The sequence below is a fragment of the Triticum aestivum genome, chromosome 4A, assembly GCF_018294505.1.
Source record: "Triticum aestivum cultivar Chinese Spring chromosome 4A, IWGSC CS RefSeq v2.1, whole genome shotgun sequence".
NCBI lineage: Eukaryota > Viridiplantae > Streptophyta > Magnoliopsida > Poales > Poaceae > Triticum > Triticum aestivum.
Window position 1 is genome coordinate 86,342,225 of NC_057803.1, and position 22,374 is coordinate 86,364,598.

The following is a 22,374-nucleotide window of genomic DNA, read 5'->3' on the forward strand; positions in this document are numbered from 1 at the left end:
CCTTGGCGAATCTTGTTATTTTTTGAGGTTGGAGACTCTTAGGCAGTAGGAGTCCTCAGTGAGAAATTGAGTTGTGATTTCCTCATCGTCTGTGAAGGTTTGAAGGCCGCCTCCAGGTTTCTGGGAATCGCCTTGGTGGTGATATCTCAAAGAGAACATGTTGATCTTTTGTGGTGTTGGTGTGACTTTGTAGTAACATTCATCTCTCCAACAGTAACTTGGTTCTCTCCAAGGAAGTGAACATTGAAATACATTCTCGTCACTTGTGTATTCATTTATCCCGAACCCTGCTTCTTTATCTGTGGTCTATTTTGATCGTTAACCTAGCAGGCACCATATAGCTTGTGTATCTCACGATGATTCGTCTCATATTTATATTCTGCATGGGCTAAACTTACTGATAATCAAAGTAAATTTTGCAGATAGCGGGCTGACGTGGGTACATGAGTTGCAATAGAATCTTGCCTGCACAGATCGATTCGATGTACGCGAGATTCCGGCGAAAACATAATAATAATCTCACGCGACGGCAGTGATTCAACCAGATAAGGCCACGATATGGCATAGTTCGCAACGGACTCGGAGGCAACCGACGACAGAAGGAGAGTTCAGAGCAGACGAGTACACGCAGATGATTGAATGACAAGATGATCGTATGACCTGACTCTTGATGCCAATGTTGAAAATTGTGGGCTATGCGGTCATAATAAACTCAAAACGTGCTATGCTAGCAAGGATTTGTGTGTGTGTGTGTGTGTGTTTCTTTTGGCTGAAAAAAAAAGACGTGGGAGGAGAACCGTGGGATGAAGAATGAGCGGGCGGGAGCACGGATGGGACATGGGAGCACGTCCAGGGGAGTCAAGCCGCGTCCGCGCAAGTCCTTTCTCCCTCACCAACTTGTCAGGCTGTCGCCCCCGATCTCCGCAATGGCGGATCCCGGCGATACCGCGACACCCGCCGCCGCCGTCTCATCCCCGTGGGACGACGTCCCCGACGACTTCTTCCTCTCCGCCTCCATCTCGCCCCCTACCCCTCCACCAGCCCCTGCTCCCATCCCTTCCACCTCCCCTCCCGCTGCATCGGCTCTCCGCTCAGCATCCCTCCCGGTCACCTCCATCCCTCCTGCATCCGCCTCCGCTTCCTTCTCCGGTTCCCTCCACCGCGCTATTGCCCCTCAGCCCATCCACCCCAGCCACTCCCTCCCGGCCTTCTCGGCCGCTTCTCTCCCCGCGGCAGCCGACGTCTGCCCTCCGCCCCCGGGCCCCCACCATTCCAACTCGCTCTCGGAGTTCGCCGCTTCCGCATCCCAATCCCGCGTCCACCGCCCTCCCACTCGCGCCGCGGTGCGCGCGGACCGCCCGCCCCCGCTGGAGCTGCGCCCGAGGCCATCGAGGGAGTCACAGTCTGGCATCGCCCTCTGTGCTCTCGCCTGCTGTGCTGCTCCTGGTGCCGGGACCTCCACTCACCTCTGGGCGGCGGGCGAGGCTGGCGTCAGGGTTTGGGACCTCGCGGATGCCTTCCGATCACCCACGCCTCCGCGGCGGTGGGGAGACGAGGCGAGCGCGCCCTTTCGGGAGTCGCGCAAGACACCGCCTGCAATCTGCCTCGTGGCTGATCCCGGCCGCGGTTTGGTGTGGAGCGGGCACACCAACGGGCGGATCATGGGTTGGGGTGCTGACCCAGGTCCGGAGGCCGGGGAGCGCATTGGGTGGGATGCACACCGTGGACCAGTATTTGCGATGGCCATCTCTCCCTATGGTAATTCCCCTTGGCTCAGTTTCATGTCAATCAGTATGATTTTCATGCAACTTTCTGACATTGTACATTGCAATTGATCACCGTGGTTAATGACATTCGTGCTTACACTATCACCATCTGTAAACCAGTGGCTGAAACATATCTATTCAAGGTAGTCGAAAATATGAGCAGGAACACACAGTTTATTAATTTATCAACATAGAAGGGACTCTGAATAGCTTAGTTTATTGTAGAATATAGTAGTGTCTATGATGCCCAACACTGCTGTAGTTTATCTTTTACCTGAAATATTGCAGTTAAATCTAGAAATGTTGAAGCAAATAGCTATCCGACTTAAAGCCCTGTCCGAGCAATGCAATGTATCCTGTGAAATCAGTTATCTACATCCAGCTATCTAGCCACAAGGACTGCAGACCTCTCCATGTGGTATAATGTAATCAAGTTATCCACCTAATTGGTTTAGAGAATTGTTTCTATGCTCTCCCACTTAAAATTTGCATGAATCAAGAAGTACCCAGTGTTACTAATCTGTGAGAGCAGACTACTAAGACCCATGGATCCAAGTCCAAACCCATGCCCTCCCTGTGTTGATGCCGTTATCCTCTGACCCACATCACGACCAACCACCACTTCAACATGATCTGCCTCGAGCTCTGACTTCACAACATACTTTTATCACCAGCCCCATGGATCTGTGTGCTGCACGCCACTGCAAGCAGCCTCCAACACATCACTTCTGTTAGGAATATGCAACTTGTATTCCCATGAGGTATCATGGTCTGATTACGAGATTCAACATGGAAGCAAGGTCGAGACAAGAATATGCAGAGATGTAGCTACTTTGCTCCATTGTTAATTAAGATAAGCTTAACAAGAGCAAATAGGGGCCGGACGTCGAACAGAGGCGGCTAGGGTTTAACGCAAAGTGAACAAGATGGTTTCTAGGGTTTTCCTTCCTTGTTTATATAGTCTGGAAAGTAGGTAAAGTGAAAAGTCGGTAAATGCAAGGGATGGTAAAGCAGCTTGTCTGACAGCACGTTCATCCCAGAAGTAGTATTTTTGACGGGAGACGTTGGATCAAAGATAGTGTTGATCAAGATGGGCGCGAAACAGTAAGTGAGTTGCAGATAAAGTAGCTGGCGTTAGATGAGGTATTCAAAGGGAACGCTTTGCGCATGACTAATTCCCCCTACTGAAGTTCAGACTTGTCCCTTAAGTCTGAAATGCTTCCGGATAAATGTGGAGTGCTCCCAGGTTGCCATTTCCAGCAGTATGTTCCTCCTTTTGACGCGCCACTGAATCACGGGAATAATGATGTTGCCCTGGACATGCGGGATGAGTCTGCTCTCCAGTAGTTCTTCTGGTTCCACCAATATCGGGCCATGGACATGCGGGATGAGCTTGCTCTCCAGTAGTTCTTCTGGTTCCAGTGTTCCACCAATATCGGGCCATCTGGTAGGAACTTGTACCCTACCAGGCCTGGGGCGTAAGCAGTAGGGGAAGGAGGGAGCTGGGCGAGGCGATGAGCGGCCGCGCCGGCGGTTGAGCGCCGTCGCGGAAGAGGAGGGAGATGGCGGCGGCGGCTAGGGTTAAAGGCGGCTAGGGTTCCGGCTCCTCTGGGAGCCGGGCAATAGAGATAATAATCTTCTTATTGCTTAATTCCAAAAAGAGTCTTACAACCTATATTTATAACCTAGATAACTTGCAGAAGAATTAACCTAAGATAACTTGTGGGCTAAGATTGCCCGGTGGGCCTAGCTAAACCGGCCATAACACTTCTCCCCGCCTGCACAAACAGCTCGTCCTCGAGCTGTAAGGTGGGGAAGCGCTTGCGGAACTCCTTTAGGTGATCAACCAGCGTCAAACACCTTCTCGACAGCTGGGGCGGCCAGGTCGGCGGCGACGGCGTTCTCCGGAATGTAGTCTGCAACCTCCAGGTAGAAGAGTCACGGGCAAGCATGGCCGGGCGTGTAGGGCTCGTCGCAGTTGAAGCACAACCCTTGGCGGCGACGCTCGAGTAGCTCGGCTGAGGTGAGCCGGCGGAATGGGCGCGCCGCGGTCACGGCGAGGGGTGCCGCAGTAGCCTGTGCAGGCCGACCCTGTGCGGAATCCGGCCTGGGTAGCGACCCAGCGGTCCGGGATGGTGATTCCTGCTGGATGGCCATCGCGCGGCGCTCGAAAGCGCGGGCGTAGTACATGGCCGACTGGAGATCCTGGGGTCCCCGAAGCTCCACGTCCACGCGGATGTGATCCAGAAGTCCACCGACAAAGAGGTCGGCCCGCTGCTGCGCCGTCACACCCGACGCATGGCATGCCAAGGCCTGGAAACGATCGGCGTAGTCCTGCACCGTGGAGGTGAAGGGAAGGCGGCCGAGCTCCGCTAGGCGACTCCCGCGAACCGGAGGCCCAAAGCGAAGGAGGCAGAGCTCGCGGAAGCGCTCCCAAGGGGGCATGGCGCCCTCGTCCTGCTCGAGGGCGTAATACCAGGTCTGTGCCGCGCCGCGGAGGTGATACGAGGCGAGCCAGGTACGCTCTGATGCGAGAGTGCGCTGCCCGCGAAAGAACTGGTCGCATTGGTTGAGCCAGTTGAGGGGGTCCTTCGTGCCGTCATAGGTGGCGAAGTCGATCTTGGCAAATCGTGGCGGTGTCTGGGTCGGAGCGCCGTGTCGAGCTGGCTCAGAGGTGCGAAGCAGCGAGGCGGGTGGCGCCTGGTCGGAGTACTCCGGGTAGGGACCCGCGGAGCTGGATGGCCCGCCGAACTGCGGAAACGGGGTCGGTTGCTCCGGAGCCGTGGTGTAGACCGGCAATGGCGAAGACCCAGCCGCCCATGCTGGAAGTGGCGACGGGGAGGGCGGGAACCGGAACTGATGAATCGGGAGGCCGGTCGGTGAGGGTGCCCCTGAGCTAGGCAGGGTCGGTGCCGGTGGTTGGAGCGTTGGTGGCGGGGGGTGCACGGGGGCGTCGGTGGCCGCGGGAGGGGGTGGCTGCAAGTACCACAGAGGGGCCGCGGCCGGCTAGTCCCGCCGGGGTGTCCCGCTGGAAACGGCAGCAGGGGCTGCCCAGTGCAAGTCGGCGCGGAGAACGGCTGCAGCGGTCCGGTGGCCGCCGCCTGCGGCATCTGCTGTAGCGGCCAGGGGCCCGAGGACGGCGTCGGCGCCAAGGGCCAGAGGGGCGCGCCGTACGGAGAGATGCCCTGGAGCGGCCACGGCGTGTGGCCGTAGGCGGCAGGGGGCGCCGTCGGCAGGGGCATGTAGGGCCCGGTCGTGTACTGCTGCTGTTGCAAGTAGAGGCTCTGGACGGCGGTGACGAGGTCCCGCAGGGTGGCCGTGACCTGCTCCGGTGTGAAGACGGCGGACGGCGGCGGCGCAGGAGGAATTGTGGAGGACGGCGCGGCCGGGGTCGTGGTGGAGACGGGGCCCGCCAGCGTGGTTGATCCGGCGGCGGACGTCGTCGGCGCGGTGAGGGACGGCGCCGGCAGCATCGGCGCGGTGAGGGACGGCGCCGTCGTCATAGGCGCGGTGGATCCGCTGGAAAGCGCCGGCGGCGGTGGTGGCAGGGACATGATCAGAACTTGGTCTCTGATTACCAAGTGGTGCTACGTGGTGCGTTGTTGTCGGTGACACCATGCCTTCTTCCTGCCAGACGGCTGTTGGTCTGCACCGCACAGGGAAGAGTGGGGGGCTTGCGATGGAGAATGACGAGGAGGGGTGCGCCCCCCCAACCGCCAATGTCGCAGACTTGGAGGTCGCTGCCCGTGGGGAAAACAGCATGCCCGCTGCTTGTGGGGGAAACCGCATGCCCAAGATCCCCGGCGGAGCGGATGAGATCGAGGTCCTTTGCGCAGCGAAGGGCAACTTGGAGGAGCGGCAGCTGCAGACCACGCATCTCCCGCACACGCCGACGCGCTAGCAGGCCGCACGCAGTAGCCTGCAGCCTCACCGCCGCCGACACGTGGCGGGTAGCGATCCAAGACGTAAGCGGTGACGGCGACGGCGGGGACTGGACTTGGTGGAGCGGGACTCCCGCCGGCGCGGTCGATGCGGGGCCGGAGCTAACCGGCGGTGGCAGCGGCAGCGGCTGTTGCGGCGGAGCGCCGGGCGCGGCGGAGGCCGGCGGGAGCGGCGGCTGCCAGTGCAGCCAGGGCTGAGCGGTGGTGGCGATGGATGGCAGCTGCAGTGGCCCGGCGAGCGCGGCGAAGGCCGCCTGGTGCGGCGGCTGCCACGACAGCCAGGACGGGGCGATGGATGGCAGCTGCAGCGGCTGCTGCAGCAGCCCGGCGAGCGCGGCGGGGGCCGCTTGGTGCGGCGGCTGCCACGGCAGCCACGGCGGCGCGGTGGCGGTGATGGGCGGCGCAGCCGGGTGCGGCCCATAGGACCCGGCCAAGAACAGGTGGATCTCCTGGACCGCCTGTGTTAGGTCCCGCAGCGCCCCGGACACCTCCGGGGTGAGGACGACGGGGGCGGGCGCGACGGAGGATCCCGGCGCGGGCAGGAGCGGGGCGACGGTCGTGACCGGCAGCGGAAGAGACGGGTTGGGCGGCGGTGAAGACATGATCGAACCGAAGCTAGCTGATACCAAATTGGTAGGAACTTGTACCCTACCAGGCCTGGGGCGTAAGCAGTAGGGGAAGGAGGGAGCTGGGCGAGGCGATGAGCGGCCGCGCCGGCGGTTGAGCGCCGTCGCGGAAGAGGAGGGAGATGGCGGCGGCTAGGGTTAAAGGCGGCTAGGGTTCCGGCTCCTCTGGGAGCCGGGCAATAGAGATAATAATCTTCTTATTGCTTAATTCCAAAAAGAGTCTTACAACCTATATTTATAACCTAGATAACTTGCAGAAGAATTAACCTAAGATAACTTGTGGGCTAAGATTGCCCGGTGGGCCTAGCTAAACCGGCCATAACACCATCAACATTCAGTAAAAGTAAAGTTGGGTTTGGAATTGCTTTGGGACCTAGGTGTTTCTTCAGCTAGCTAACATGAAATGTTGGATGCAACTGGCAGCCCTCAGGAAGTACCAACTTGTAGGAAACAGAGCCCACTTCCGCCAGCACTGAAAATGGCCTATAGTATTTGGAATGCCTGTGGATGCGGCGGCTGGAACTTGAAGGGGAAGAGCGCCTCTAGGCAGCAGCAACGCCGGTGGCAACTCTGCTGACACGGACCATGACAAATGCCGCTACTGCGGCAAGGCGGGCTAGTGGACCCGCGACTGTCGAGAGAAGAAATGTGAAGAGGCTCACATCGTGCAGGTGGACGACGAAGGTCTTGCGCTGCTGATGATCGAGGAGATGTCGCTTACGTTTATCACTGAGCCGTCCGAAATCCCTGCCATGGCAGGGGTTTTGGGCCAGATCGTTGCCACGGCAACAGAAAATGCTGTCACGGCAGCCCCTTCCACGCCAACGGAATACGCTGCCATGGCAACTGGGAGGAGGGCGTCTACCTTAACGAGGAGCACGCGTGGGTGGTCCTGATGCAATCACCTGAGGATGCTGACGCCGTCTTGTACCTCGACACTGGGGTGGCGGATCACATGAACAGCGACATGGTGACGTGCGGAGCCGAACCAGACGGTGCCCGGCACCTTCAAGTTCGGCAATGGCTCCACCGTTGTGATCAAGGTCGTTGAGGGCAACTCGAGAGTCCAATAAGACATGCAAACAGAGAAGTTCAAGGTCGTGGAGGGCAACTCAAGAGTCCACGACCTTGAACTTTTCTTTGGGAGGGGGTAGGTTAATTCACGAAATTTGTTATGATTGGACTTACTTGGGATTATATTTTCACAACAACTGAAATATTACCTGTCAGTCTGATCCAAATGGACTTGTATTACGCTTGCTGTAAAATGGGATATTTCATTTCTCGCGAAGACATGCAAACAGTACACCTGCCAAAGACAGTTTCACACATTGTTCAGTGCACTAGTTTCTGCACTAGATTCACAGAATTGTTTTCACACAGTTACAGCAGACTAGCTTGCTAACAGCTTACGAGAAGTTTCTTTTTTGTTAAAAGGGGCCTGGCAGCATATTGGCAGCAGTGGGCATGCAACTACTCATGCAAACCAACTCCCAGAGTTCACCCTCTAGTATCAACATCCCCAGGACAATCTGTTCTGGAGAGATTTTAATTTTGGTCAACGAAGTACCAGTACTTGTCCTGACATGCTTCCATTCTTCTTTTTCCGAATTGCTAGAAGATTAACAACAAGTCCTGAACTATATTGCTAGAAGATTAACAACAAGTCCTATACTTATTGTGCTATGCTAATAAAACTCTGCCATCCATCTTAACACAACCAAATATTGATAGTGAAATCTACAAGGCAGATAAGGCATGCAACTATTAGATCCGCAGCATGAGCTGCTGAAATTTGTTGTTCAGGTAGCCTATGGGTGTGTTTAGTTGAGGAACCAAGTGGAACGGAATGGAATGGTTCCATTCCATGGGAACGGGTCCGTTCCATTCCTGTGTTTGGTACCAACAAAAATACGAAACGGGTTGGTTCCGTTCTTGTGTTCGGTTGGATAGATGGAATGAAAAATGGAACCCCATAAAATCTGAAATTTTGGCAGTATTTCATTTGTATTTCGAAGACAAACAACATAACAATATATCCATACATGCATACATGCCAAGTTCCACTGCCATACATGAGTTCACAATACCAAATCATCCAGCAACAAGTGCATCTGTACATGCCAAGTTCACTGCTAGCAGCCAATTGCTGCCTTCACTCCTCATTCGCTGCTAGCAGGAAAACCAGACGTACCATCCCTTCACTGCTAGCAGCAGAACCAGACGCAGCAGCCGCACCGGTCGTTCCTTGCACTCCGGCCGTCCCGCTGCAAGTCGCCACTCCTGCTAGTTCGCCGCCGCGCCGCCAGTTGCCGCCCCGCTGAAGGTGGCCGCCCCTGCCAGTCCTCCGCCCCGCCGCCAGTTGCCGCCCCGCTGAAGGTCGCCGCCAAGATCCTGATGCGCGCCATGACGGAGGAGAGACGATGGGGGCGAGAGGGATTGCGGCGCCGGAGAGGGGGCAGATCGAGATGTGGGGGCGACGCGGGAGGGTTGGCGGCGCTGAGAGAGGGAGTCACGAGAGGATAGGGCTGGGTGCGTGCGAGGGGCTCGTTCCTTGTCGTCCGCCCGAATCGGAGGTATCCCTCGGTTCCGCATATAGTGCGAATATTCCGTTTTTTGGGATTGGTGGGTTCCGGTCCGTTCGAGTAACTAAACATGGAAATGGGCTATAGGAACCGGACGGACCCATGACGTTCCACCTGATGACAGCAACTGAACACACCCTATATGTTTAAGATGGTGGCTTGCTGCTTGCAACTTTATGATTCTTCTTCATAGCTATACTATTTTCAGCAGTTAGAATTCATATTGTTGAACAAGCTAACTGCAGTTGGACTAGTTCAATTCTGATCTTGTTTGCATCAATCATAGGTGATTTATGGTCTGGATCTGAAGGTGGAATAATTAAAGTATGGAATGGAGAAGCAATTGAGAAATCTCTTGCTTTAGAACGAGAAGAAAAGTGTAAGGCCTCCCTTTTAGTTGAAAGATCATTCATTGACCTTTGGACCATGGTCAGTGACGGAGGGGCCTGCCCCTTACCTTCCGTAGATGTAAAACTTCTATTGTCTGACAATTCCAGATCGAAAGTATGGAGTGCTGGTTACCTCTCATTTGCACTCTGGTACACTTCATGTGTCCATTCACCTGTTACTGTTGCATTTTGCTTACACTAGTCCAGCTGTTCGTATATTTGTGTTTATTCTTGTTCCCTATTTTGCCGTATAGGGATTCTCGCACCAAGGAGCTCCTGAAAGTGGTAAATGTGGATGGCCAAGTTGATACTCGTTTTGACGTCTTATCTGCTCAGGATCCATATGGCTATGAAACAAAACAAAACCTTTTCTCCTCTCCGAAGAAAGAGAAAGCTCGTAGTCCTGTTAATTTTTTCCAGAGATCACGGAATGCTTTGATGGGAGCAGCTGATGCAGTTCGGCGAGTTGCTGCTAAAGCAGGATTTGGAGATGATACTCGAAGAACAGAAGCATTAGTAATGTCAATGGATGGGATGATCTGGACAGGATCTGCAAATGGCTCAGTTGCTCAATGGGATGGTAGTGGTAATCGTTTGCAAGAGTTTCAGCATCATTCATCTTCTGTTCAAAGTATTTTCAACTTTGGCACAAGATTGTGGGTGGGGTACATGGATGGCAACATCCAGCTCTTGGACCTGGATGGCAACTTGCTGGGGGGCTGGATTGCACATAGTAGTCCAATTCTGAGTATGGCTGTCGGAAGTTCATATATATTTACATTAGCTGGTCATGGGGGAGTCCGTGGATGGAATTTATCATCTCCAGGGCCTGCTGACAGCATTTTGCGTTCTGAATTGACGGAGAAAGAGACATCATACAAAAACATTGAATACATGAAGGTGTTAGTATGTTCTTGGAATGTTGGGCAAGAAAAAGCATCTTATGAGTCACTAAGAGCTTGGCTGAAATTCCCAACTCAAGAGGTTGGGGTAGTAGTAGTTGGACTGCAAGAGGTGGAGATGGGCGCTGGTTTTCTTGCAATGTCGGCAGCTAAAGAAACGGTAAAAACGATGAGTTAAAAAATTTAGGTTTTCGTCGTTTATTACATCATTGTTGTTACACATAATTATCTATTATCATGATATGTGCTGTGTTACTGAGGGCTAGTCAGATTGTTGCAACGTGCACAAAACCAGAATGTTGGAGCATTTTGTGATCAACTGGTTAGTTGGCAATTTCTGTGGCATGAATAGTTTTTTTTCTTTGCGGGTAACTGTGGCATGAATAGTTGAATATATTGCCTTGTTGTGCAATCTTTTGAGCTTGAATAAAAATTTACTCGCAATCCTATTTTATGAGCTGCTATTCTATATCAAATGACTTGCTTTCAATTGGAGGCATGCAAGCCCTGTGCCACAAAGCCACTGGGACAAGGTGGCTTGTTTACCACTCCATCTGTTCCAAAATATAGTGTTTTGTGTGTGCCAAAAAGTAACTTCCATCAAGATTTACCAAGTTTATAGAGAAAAATATCAACGTCAATAATACCAAATAAATACAGTATACAAATATATTTCACGATGTATCTGATAATATTTGTTTGGTATTGTAGATGTAGATATTTTTCTCTATAAACTTTGCAAAGCTTGACTTCTGAAAATCTATATGCCGTATATTTTGGAACGGAGGGAGTACCTGTTAAGAGTTAATTCTCATGTTAATTTTTTAGAATATTAATAAACATAAATATAGAAAAAATATATGCTATTTTTTGCTAGCTGTAATCCTGATATATTTTCCACTGGCTTTAGGTAGGGCTAGAGGGAAGCCCAAACGGGGAGTGGTGGTTGGATGCAATTGGGCAAATCTTGAAAGGCCACTCTTTTGAGCGTGTTGGTTCAAGGCAGATGGCTGGGTTACTTACTGCTGTATGGTAATCTGTCTAGGACTATTTTTCGGTATTTATCCTTCTGTTTTTTTTTCTTCGTAATTGTAGAAGTTATTGAGTTTTTTCTTTCCTCAGGGTAAGAACAAATCTGAAGCATTTTGTCAGTGATATCGACAATGCTGCAGTAGCATGTGGATTAGGACGCGCTATTGGCAACAAGGTACTTTTGTTGTCTTGTTAATGTATTCTTTTTGGCAACAAGGTACTTTTGTTGTCCTATTAATATATTATTTCTTATTCATAGCAGGTAACTTAGACATGTTGTTTGTGACTTGATGTCAAATGTCAATATAGTTTTTATTTCAGCTCACCATTTTGCCATCATACTTCATCAGCCATTTATTTTTAAGTAGTGTTTGATTTAAGTGAATGTTCTCTGCTGGTTGTTATATATGCCCAACTCCTTTGTTGTGTAAATACAACTTGATCTAGATATTAGACGTGAAGCCCCAAAATCTTGCTGTGAACTATGTGTTCCCTATACCATGTCAAACCCGCCTAATGGGATCACATAGAGATCGTGGCGATTGCTTCACGACGATGAAGAGATTAGGGTGCTAATATAAAGGCTGGTGCAAGCCATTTACTTGCTGTTGACCATTGGGACGCTTAAGCCTTTGCACTGGATTGGCCCCCGCCGCGTGCTGGCACGAAATTCACGGTGCAGTTGTGGACCATAGCATGTGGTGCAGTGATTGTAGTTTTTGCACCTCCCATGACAGGCGAATTGCCCAGCTTGGCAGCGGGTTGTTTTTCGATGACTATTGCTTACCAGACGGGAGCCCGCTGCAGCAGGCTTGGCAATCAGGTTGACATGTACGGCAGCCTTATGACCATTTCTAAAGTTCTGGTGCTTGTACCTCGATATCTGTTCACAGCGGCTCCTGTGATCTGATGAAGAGTTGGATCTGCTTCTTTTCTGTCAGAGGATCTGCCGTGTAGCAGTGTCAGAAATTGCTCCTGGAACTGACACAGCGAGCCACTTCGTCATAGAGACACCAATGCCATGAGGGAATTGCTAGTAGGGACGGCCTGAAACTGGTGTTGAAAAGCTAGGTGAAGTGCTTCCAGTTTGGACACTGTCATGTCAATCCATGTGGTGCTACCATGTTTGTGCAGCCCCTGTCACGTGATAGGACACTAGCCATACCTTCCTGTCCATCATCTCCTAAAGGTTGTTTGTAGCAGTTCAGCTAGGGTAACAATCTTCCTTGCCATCAAACGTTGAGAAGTACTTGTAGATGTGGTATCCAGTCTGCAGTGTGTTCTATGGAGGTGGCAGCAGTGGCTGTTATCAAAGAGAAGCCATGCACAGCTTTTGGATCTGCCAGGATGCCCCCAGGGGAACAAGTTTTGAGTGAGAGGACACCACTACGGTGATCTCGGCATGTGCCTTCTATTCAGTTAATAGCAGCTGTGTGGACTGCTGCTGATCCACCCTGCTGATCTTGGTATTGATCTGTTAGTCTGATTCAGCCTCTCCGATAGCAGCCATCTGGCTAGCGAGATTGTCGCTGCCATCCATACCTTGATCTGACAAGGAGCTGCCACGGCTGTATCAGGGGCTGCGCCTGTTACCAAATTGTCATGAGCATAGCTTTTCAGTGATGGAAGAAGGCCGAGGCCAAGGTCCTCTACATGCAGGTGTAACAAGATCTGTGTAGAAGAGATGATAGGGGTATGGAGAGTACTTATAGGCACCTTATATATAGATGAGGCAGCCCTATTAGCACACTGATTTCATCTCTACTTCTAACAGATGCAATTAACTAAAACTAGGGATATAATCTTGCGATACCTGATGTAAACTTAACTGTAACCAAAGCGAGTCATATATCCTCCTACTGTGATGTATCCCTCCTGGACAGGACTGTGCACATTGCTCATGCTTCCTGGTTGGGCATGGCTGCCTTTGGGCAGTTATTACGGGATGCCGAGTAGGCATGGCACAATTCTGCTTAAATATTCGCGTCATTTAGTTGTGGGGGAGTATAGAAGCAGCATTATGGCTTCATTTTAGTTCAGCTTAGTTTACTAACATTTTGTAATGTACTTCACTGTCTCAGGGAGCAGTCGGATTGAGGATGAGAATACATGATAGAAGCATTTGCTTTGTAAATTGTCATTTCGCTGCACATATGGAAGCTGTGAGCCGGCGAAATGAAGACTTTGACCATGTCTTTAGAACAATGACCTTTGCCACCCCTTCAAGTGGATTATTGACAACATCAAGTAATTGTTCAATCTTCTTGTTAATTTTTCTGCATGATGACGTTCAAATTTGTAAATGTCTGGCCAACCTTGCTAATCACAATGAAGAATCGTGCCAAGAATTCAGAACTTTTTAATCTTACACACTGTTACTCAACTTCTTTTCATGTTGCAGTTTCTGGTTCTGCCGGTCAGCTTTTTCAAGCAAATGTATGTTGTTGCTTCCCTTCATTTTAATTTTGCAGTGGATAGAGTTGTTTCTAGATCCATTATCTGAGATTGTAAACATTACCAAAATGTTGCTATGATAGGGATCAAGAATGCCTGAGTTGTCAGATACGGACATGATTGTCTTTCTTGGTGACTTCAATTACCGGCTTTACGATATTTCGTATGAAGAGGCGATGGGGCTGGTTTCCCGGAGACGCTTTGACTGGCTGAGGAAGAATGACCAGCTGCGAGCAGAAATGAGATCCGGGAGAGTCTTCCAGGGATTACGTGAAGGAGATTTCCAATTCCCACCTACTTACAAATTCGAGAAACACAAAGCTGGCTTATCAGGTATAGTTATTCTGATGATAGTTGCGTGAGGCCTGCTTCAGTAACCCCCACCCTGCCCTTCTCTAAAAAACTTTGAAAATGCATTTTCGTTCAATAGAAGATTACATGGTATCCTTATTTTTTTGTGCATCCGGTCTTCATGGTTAGAGGTGCTGATTTGCATGGAGAGGATTTCCTTTTGCGACGTTGTAGACAACTTTATGTACTAACGTTATATAACATGTACTCCCTCCGTCTGAAAATACTTGTCATCAAAATGGATAAAAAGAGATGTATCTAGAACTAAATACTTGTCATCAAAATGGATAAAAAGAGATGTATCTAGAACTAAATGTAGATGAATGAGAATGCTAAAGTAAAATTTCTAGAAGGGTATGAGACTGTAATCTGGTAACAACCGGAGGAAGTTGATGTAAAGATAAGAAGTGAGGCTAGCTCACTTGGTTAGGGAGTGAATGTATAACCAAGCCACTGGTGTATCATTGATCTGCATCAAAAGTAGTACACTCTTTGGGGGGTGTACCATGGCAAACCTCTAGTTATATTAGTGTGTGCTTATCACAGCAATAATGTTTCATATGGTACCAATTTGATCCTTATGAGTTGATAATACTCCTGAACTCCTGATTTCTGAACACTTCGTTTGAACAAACTTTTCTCTTATTGTAGGGTATGATTGTAGTGAGAAGAAACGCATTCCTGCCTGGTGTGACCGAGTTCTATACCGTGACAGCCGAGCTAGTTCAGGAACTGAGTGTTCTTTGGATTGTCCTGTGGTTTGTTCAGTATCACTGTAAGTCATTTGTTGTTTGATTATCTCACTGGATAAAGAATATTAGTAGGCACAAATAACGCGCGAACATGTGCTCGATTGTCCTAGAGCACGATGTTTCCTCCACCAGTCCATCTCTCATTTTGCTATTTGCATGCATGTAACTTGAAAGTTAAAACATTCTAACTTTTAAATATAAAGCCGGTTTATGATCTGTCTTCACCGTTGGCTTTGTTTTGACGAGAGCTCAAAAACCAGACCCCATGTTGGTATGTTTCGATGTTACCACCTGACAATTTATAAAGTTGCCACTGGATTAGTCTAAAGTTGCCATGTGGTGACTTGTTACAAAATAGGGTGGCAACTAATGCATTACTGCCTGGCAACAAAAGAGTCCAAATAGGTTTCTCGAAACATAGTCAACTGAGATCTTATTTTAAAGCACTTGTCTTTACGAAATCAGTGGTGAAAACAGATGTCCAATCAGACAGATGGTTTGAACTATACAATATTTTTTATTTCCGAAATCAGGTTTTATTTGTACTAGTCTTTTTGTCCTGTGTACCTAGCATCCATTTTTCTGTTAGTAGATAGAAACCTTATGGAACTGTATTGTTCTATATTTCAAGGTATGACTCTTGCATGGAAGCAACGGACAGTGATCACAAACCTGTAAAATGCCTGTTCAATTTGGATGTTGCACGTGTCGACAAACAGACAATGAGGCAGAAATATGGGGAGATAATGAGTTCGAATAAGAAAGTGTTGCACTTGCTTCAGGGGCTAAAAGCATTCCCTGAAGCAAATGTGAGCACCAATGACATCATTCTGCAAGACCAAACTCCCTATCTTTTGAAGCTACAAAACAGAAGTCCAGAAGACAGGGCTTGTTTTGAGATAACTGGCCAAGCACCAAGTTCCTCTGGCTCAGATTCTGCTGGTTTCCCTACTTGGCTCAAGGTTGGGTTAATGCCTTGTTCTGACTCTCCTTGTATCGGTTCACTTCATTTTAGAACAGTCTAATTACTGTAAGATGGTTCTGCTTATTGATGCTTATTCAACACCGAGCTTAATGCTTGAGCACTGAGTGAAACATGTCTTCAACACAGGTTTCTCCAGCAGCTGGTATAATCTGCCCTGGACAGACGGTAGAGGTCACTTTGCAGCATGGAGACCTGCGTGGAACATCGTGGAATAATTTGTCTGGGGCTAACCAAGAAAAGGCAGCACAGTTATCGGTGAAAATAACTGGGGCGTGTTCTACCGTTGCCAAATGTTACGGAGTACGTGTGCAATGCCAGAAGGGCCGGAGCACATTTCCTTTCAAAAGGTTCTAAATTTGTTGATTGTTCTTTTTTGTTGTGCGGTCGTGAGTTGTGAGGTTAGCTTTTAGTTTGATTAAAGTGTGCATAGAAAATGTTGTGGCAAATGTTCTTATTTGTGGTACCGAAGTACAAAACCAAGGCTTTTGTACTCTCGATATTCCAGGACATTTTGTACAGGAAATTATTGAAATCATGTAATACCACTGAGAGGAGATCTAATTTTTTACCCCGGGGTTGTGATGCGGGCATGCGGTTACGAAGTTGCGTGTTTACTGTATGCATGATTTTGATTCTAAGTAGGGAAATATGTGTGTGCGTGACATTCTTTGTTTCGAAGCGTATCCGAAGTGATATACTCCCTCTGTCTCATATAAGAAGTTAGTATATCCCATATACTCACATATTGAATGTAATAACATCTTACATAAGGTTTCATATAGTTAGCATTTTGGCAGTTTCCAATGTGGTACTCTCGTTTTCTTAAAGCGTCTTAAGTTCTTCGTAAACTGGATGTTAGGGTCATTGGCATAAGTCCCGTGCATTGTCACGAAACCAAGGAGAAAAAAACAAGGAGTTAGGCCACCACCTAGCCTTCTTTGGTTTGTAGGATATTTATAGGAATTGTATAAGGTAAGAAAAAAAAATCTCTGAACCCCTTTGGTTCGTAGGAATTGATTCCCATTGTAGGATAGGAACCAGTTCTACACATTTTCAACAACAACAACAACAATAACAACTGTTTCAAATAAGTTAGGGTAGGATATACTTGAAAACCACAAGATCTCAAAACTAACTTATTGCTCTAACACGTGGACATCTAACTTCCACACCTCCCTGTCCATCGCTAGTTTTTTTTATGATATTCCAGTCCTAATACCTCTGGAAAATTAAATATATTATTGTGCAACTAGCAACAAGTTTCACTCAAATATGACATTATCCCTCTCATTTGCCAAAGGCCATTGTGCTAGCTTTTTGAAAAGAAAAGAAAGACATGCCAGGACAGGTTTTAGAAGAAAAGAAAATGCATACACATCAGCCGTGAGGCTACTACTGCCAACATACAGTAGTATTGATTCTTTACTTCAATTGATTGATAGCGGAATACAAGAAAACCAAAACTAAGAAAAGAAAGCCCAAACCAATCTCCTTGTCTTCTCAAAATAAACTCCAAAAAATTACATGTATGCTTTGTTCGTTGTTCCTGGCCATCCTACCGGCTACCGGGGTACCACCCAGACTTATTTAGCACCCACCATCAAACAGGCCAAGGACGCGCCAAAACTCCAATTCGGTGAGCGCGCGCGAGAGGCTCAGAGCAGCACCGGGACGAAGCAGGCCTTGACGTCGTCGCTCGCCCACTGCAGCCCGTTCCACCAGTGCTTGTCGCCCTCCACCCTCACCCTGCCCTGCCCGCCGGCCACCGGCCGCATCGGTATGCGCCTCAGCCGCGAGCACCCCCTGGTCTGCAGCCTCCGCAGCTCCGGGAACGCGCACTCCCCGCCGCCGCCGCGGATGTCCTCCAGCCTCGGCAGCCCCAGCAGCGCCAGCAGCCTCAGCCGCGGGAACGTCACCACCTCCTCCGCCTCGCTGCCCCCCTCCGCGGCGCCGCCGACCAGCCTCGTCATCCCGTTGCAGCCGCTGAGGTTGAGCGACTCGAGGCACGGGAGGTGCTGCACCCAGGTCATGTGCGTCAGCGCGTGGCACGCGCCGATGGCCACCTCCCGGAGGTTGGACGCCGCGCCGTGGGACCACTCCATGACGCGGAGCCTCGCGAGGAACCCGAACTTGACCACCTCCAGCCTCGGCGCGTGCGCGTCCGCCACGATCTCCTCGATGTCGGACGAGTACACCGCCAGCTCCCGCAGGCCCTCCTGCACGCCCCCCAGCTCCGCCGCGTGCTGCGCCGACAGCAGCTCCAGGGTCCGCGCCCCGTCCAGCTTCCGCAGGTGGATCGACCGGGCGCGCACGCCCGGCGCCAGGCGCGCCAGCCTCCGCGCGTCGCCGGTGTTGTCCATCGAGATGCCGAGCCACGGCATGCGCGCGCCGCTGGTCTCTAGGTCGTCGATGACCGGCGCCACGTAGTCGTCCGCGACGGAGACGATGCTCGCGGTGAACAGGTCCAGCACCTGCAGCCTCGCGAGCCGCGAGATCAGGCCCGGAGGCACCGTGATCTGGATGTAGTAGTTGTCGCGCAGGTGGAGGTACTTGAGCCGGCTCAGGTTGCCCAGCTCCATGGGCAGCGACAGGATCCTGTTCCTGGACAGGTTGAGGAACTCCAGGTTGACGAGGCAGCAGATCTCCATCGGGAACGCGTCCAGTATGCCGGTGTCCTCCAGGTCCAGGTACGTCAGCCTGGTGAACTGCTGGATCGCCTGCAGCATCCTCCGCGGCAGGGCGCGGTTGCACTGCAGCATCAGCGACGCCGGCTGCGCGTCCGAGAGCGCGCCGCCGGCCTTGGCGGGGGCCTCCTCGATGACGTTGTGCATCAGCGAGACGCGCTCCGCGTCGCGCCACAGCGCCTCGTCGCGGGGCGGCTCCCGGAGCCCGACGCCCGCGCGGACCAGCCACTTGCCGGGCGCGAGCTGGAGCGCCGCGTCGCGGACGGCGTCGTGGAGCCGGACGTGCGTGTCGGACGGGCACATGTTGTGCCGGTGGTTGTCGCCCTGCTCCAGGAGGCGCGCGGCCTCCAGGATGGTGACTACCGTGTGCCCGAACCGGAGCGACTCGTCGACGTCGTCGTACTTGGGGAGGAGGCCCAGGCCGATCCAGCACTGCACGAGCTCGTCCCTGGAGATGTTGTGGTCCTCCGGCCAGAGCGCGCAGGTCAGGAGGCACTCCCTCACCGTGTCGCTCTCGAGGCTGTCGAAGCAGAACTTGACGAGAGCGTGCGCGTGCTTGTCCTGGCCGGGCGCGGTGCTCGTGAGCTGCGGCGTCTTGAGCTTGTCGAGTGCATCGCCCCACTCCTCTGCTGTACGTTTGTTGGACATGGCACGGCCGACAGTGGCGAGGAAGAGAGGCAGGCCCTTGCATTCTGCAGCCACCTGTTTAGCAGTAGAGCAAAGCTATTAGAGATTTAAGTAAAAATGTTTATGAAGAAATCAAATGCTCATCTGAACATCTCAGACGCAAGAAATTACATGTAGTATTTAGCAAGGTGCAGAACGATTGACAAGGTCACGATTTTGTAGATTGTGTCACTACAATTGTCATTCGGGAGTCATAGAATAGTTTTATCTTAGCCACCCACACCCAATCAATATATTATCATCTTTTTCTACTCGCACCAGCAATATCCATGAAATATCATATATGTTCTGAGAACTTCTTAAACACCAAAGGCAAATCCGAAACCTCGGCCCATGCCGTTCCTTGGCATAACCTCGCAGCTAGAGGTGCAATCGCCATTCTTGATGCAAATTCAGAGCTTATGATAAGAGCTAAGTCATACAGTCACTCCAGCTCAGATATGGATTCCATTTGTATCTGATATTTTTGTTCGTGCTATCTGATTATCTTGTAATCATATTCATCGTACACTAGTGCTTGGTACATTCAACGATAGCCCAGGAGCCGCCCTACCAAATTATTTGCTAACATGATAGCCCAGGAGCCGCCCTACCAAATTATTGGCTAACCTGGGGTTTGATCCTTGGTGCCGTCCTAACCATCCAACCACAAGTTGGTTTTCTGCTACCGATAGGTTGGAGATACATTTGGACAACAACCAATTTTGTGTTGGCATGCTGTTGATCCCTTGGTGACAGAGGAAATTCCTCTGTCACTAATGCGCGGCCATGTTTGGTAGGGCTGGTGCAGACGCAATCTAAACAACCTCCATAACTTCAGCCAGTTCCCCTCTGCCTAACACACAAGGGTCGGGTGATGAATTCCTTTGTTCCTTCCTTGGGAGTTCTTGACTTTTGGATGTGTTTCTTTGGAGGTCTTTTGGAGCCAAGACTTTGCAATGAAGATGGCAATGTGTTTTGGAGCATTATTACTTTGTTGGAAAATAAAATGTGTGCACGCGCCCTTATCAAGCTTCTACATATTTTCATGTTGATTGTTGGGGAATTTGTATACTAATCCTTGAGTAATCCCTATCGGGAATAAGCTCGTTCACCACCAAGTAATTCTCAAGGTATTATCAAAATGGATTCATATAACTAATATTTCAAAGTAATAAAGCTAGCTAACAACACCGAAGTCCGTTGGATAAGGTCTGTTCATGTTATTCCTTTTGGGGTGAATTTCTAACTTAGAACCAGCATCACTATTGGTTGATAAAGTGGAGGGAAAGCATGACGCACATCGATAAATTGGTGTATAAAGTGTGGATCTGTACATTTTGGTCAAAATTCACAACTAACTCTTCATCTGACAATTTTTCATCGAAATTTTGTTTGAAAATTTCAGGACATTTTAAACTGCCTTTTTGAATTTCTCAAATCAAACGAGTGTGCGTGCCACACGTCCATGACCACAAAATCTGCACTGCTGTTTCAGGAGAAAGCCGCTAACAGACAGAAAAAAAGAGAGCAAATCCGAGTTTTCCAAAGTAGGCAAAGATGGATCGAGTGACTGATTACCTGTCTTGCAAGTGTGGAAATTTGGGCGTCGCCGCGGATGGCCTCCTCGCCGGCGTTCGCTTCGAACAGGCTCCACGCATCGTCTTCGTTCAAGCTCTCCATCTTGATCTTCTTGCGGCAGCCCATGTCCGCGCACACCGCCTCGCTCCTGGACGCCACGACCACCTTCCTCACCCGGCCGGCCACCACCCCCAAGGGCTGCGGGATGCCGACCCTCTCCAGGTCCAGCCGCTCCCACACGCCGTCCAGCAGGAGCAGGAAGCTCTTGTCCCTCAGGAAGCTCAGGATCCCGGCGGCCTGCGCCTGCTCGGTTGGCGCGTCGCGGAGGCCGAGCACGGCCACGACCTCCTTCTGGAGTTTCGCCACCGTGCAGTCCCTGGAGGCCGCCAGCAGGAGGACGTGGTCGAAGAATGGCGCGACGCGGCCGCACACGTCGCGCACCCGCCTCAGCACCGTGGTCTTGCCCACGCCGCCGGCGCCCCAGACGCCGAGCGCCGCGTCGCAGTCGCCGAGGAAGCGGAGCGCCTCGTTGAGGTAGGGCCTGGCGGACCCCGTCTCGGGCGGGAGCTCCAGCTCCTCGGGCTGGAGGGGCAGCGGCGGCGGCGCCTGCGGCGCGGCCAGCGCGGCCTCCAGCAGCGCCGCGCCCTGCTCCTGGATGGCGCGCACGATCTTGAGCTGCTTCTCGGCCAGCCCGGCGACGGGGCCCGTGGTGAGAAAGTAGTGCAGGAGGCGGACGACGTAGAGCTGCCCCGCGTCGTGCCGCGCCTTGACGGACGCCACCTCGTCCTGCGCGTCCTGCACGCGCCGCAGCCACGCGCGCGGCTGCTCCGGCTCCGGCGCGCCGTCCAGCTGCCTGAGCACGTCGGCCCGCAGCTGCAGCAGGGCCTCGACGGCGTCGTCGAGCTCCTTGACGCGCTTGTCGCCGTCGGCCAGCGGCTGCCACCACTTGCCGAAGAAGAGCACGACGAGCGCGCCGCCGAGAGCGAGCGTGGCGAGCACGGCCGCGAGCTGCATCTCCATCGCCGATCAGCAAAGGCCAAGCGCGAGCGCGGTCCGGTCGATCTTCTCCGGCACGTTGCGGATCTAGGTAAGAAGGTCGTGGAAGGCTGCTGGCTAGGCTGGCAACGGCACCGGTGCGCGGTGGGAGGGACGGGGATGAGAGGAGGCCGGAGGGGGGTTTAAGTGGGGGAGCGGGGAGTGAGTGAGCGAGCGAGTAGTTGAGGTGGTGAGGCGTAGTTAATGGCGCAATGAAGGCGTGAGAGAAATCGGTTGGAAGAGCTGTGCTGCAGCTTCGTTTCGCCGGTGGGACTCGGTCACGGAAAAGGTCTCCACGCCCACGCTGGCCATGCAGCCGCGTTGCACTCTCCACATGGCATTCACGGCGCCATGGCCGCATATCCGCTGCCCGCTCAGCTGCTATCATCAGTGAGGGAAGACAAACGGGGGGCGCGCCCATTGATTTTGCTGTCTCTTGTAGGGAGGGGTCGCCTGGCTAGGGGTTGGGTTAGGGTTAGGGACTGGAAGCATACAAGTGGCGTGCGATAACCACTCATCGCGTTCACACATTTTTCTCTTCGTTCGATCGCTGGAGTCGATTGTATCAACTCCGAGTGGGCACCGGTGAAAGCAGGGCCACCGTGCGGGAAGAAGAAGAAGAATG

The 22,374-nt window shown here is 51.6% G+C and overlaps 2 protein-coding genes across 2 annotated transcripts; one reads left to right on the forward strand and one right to left on the reverse strand.

Moving 5' to 3' along the window:
* The first annotated feature begins 855 nt into the window (after window positions 1–855).
* Window positions 856–16,381, forward strand: LOC123085310 (type II inositol polyphosphate 5-phosphatase 15). The gene is made up of 11 exons (XM_044506932.1): window positions 856–1,758; window positions 9,205–9,457; window positions 9,562–10,369; window positions 11,120–11,241; window positions 11,332–11,416; window positions 13,323–13,488; window positions 13,643–13,677; window positions 13,779–14,028; window positions 14,698–14,821; window positions 15,430–15,760; window positions 15,910–16,381. Exons 1-11 carry the CDS (start codon window positions 927–929, stop codon window positions 16,135–16,137), a joined length of 3,234 nt encoding a protein of 1,077 aa, XP_044362867.1. The 5' UTR covers window positions 856–926; the 3' UTR covers window positions 16,138–16,381.
* A 786-nt stretch (window positions 16,382–17,167) lies between these two features.
* On the reverse strand, window positions 17,168–21,955 carry LOC123085311 (probable disease resistance protein At1g61300). Its single transcript, XM_044506933.1, has 2 exons — window positions 20,715–21,955; window positions 17,168–19,169 (listed from the first exon to the last, which is right to left on the reverse strand). Exons 1-2 carry the CDS (start codon window positions 21,732–21,734, stop codon window positions 17,439–17,441), a joined length of 2,751 nt encoding a protein of 916 aa, XP_044362868.1. The 5' UTR covers window positions 21,735–21,955; the 3' UTR covers window positions 17,168–17,438.
* Window positions 21,956–22,374: the final 419 nt, after the last annotated feature.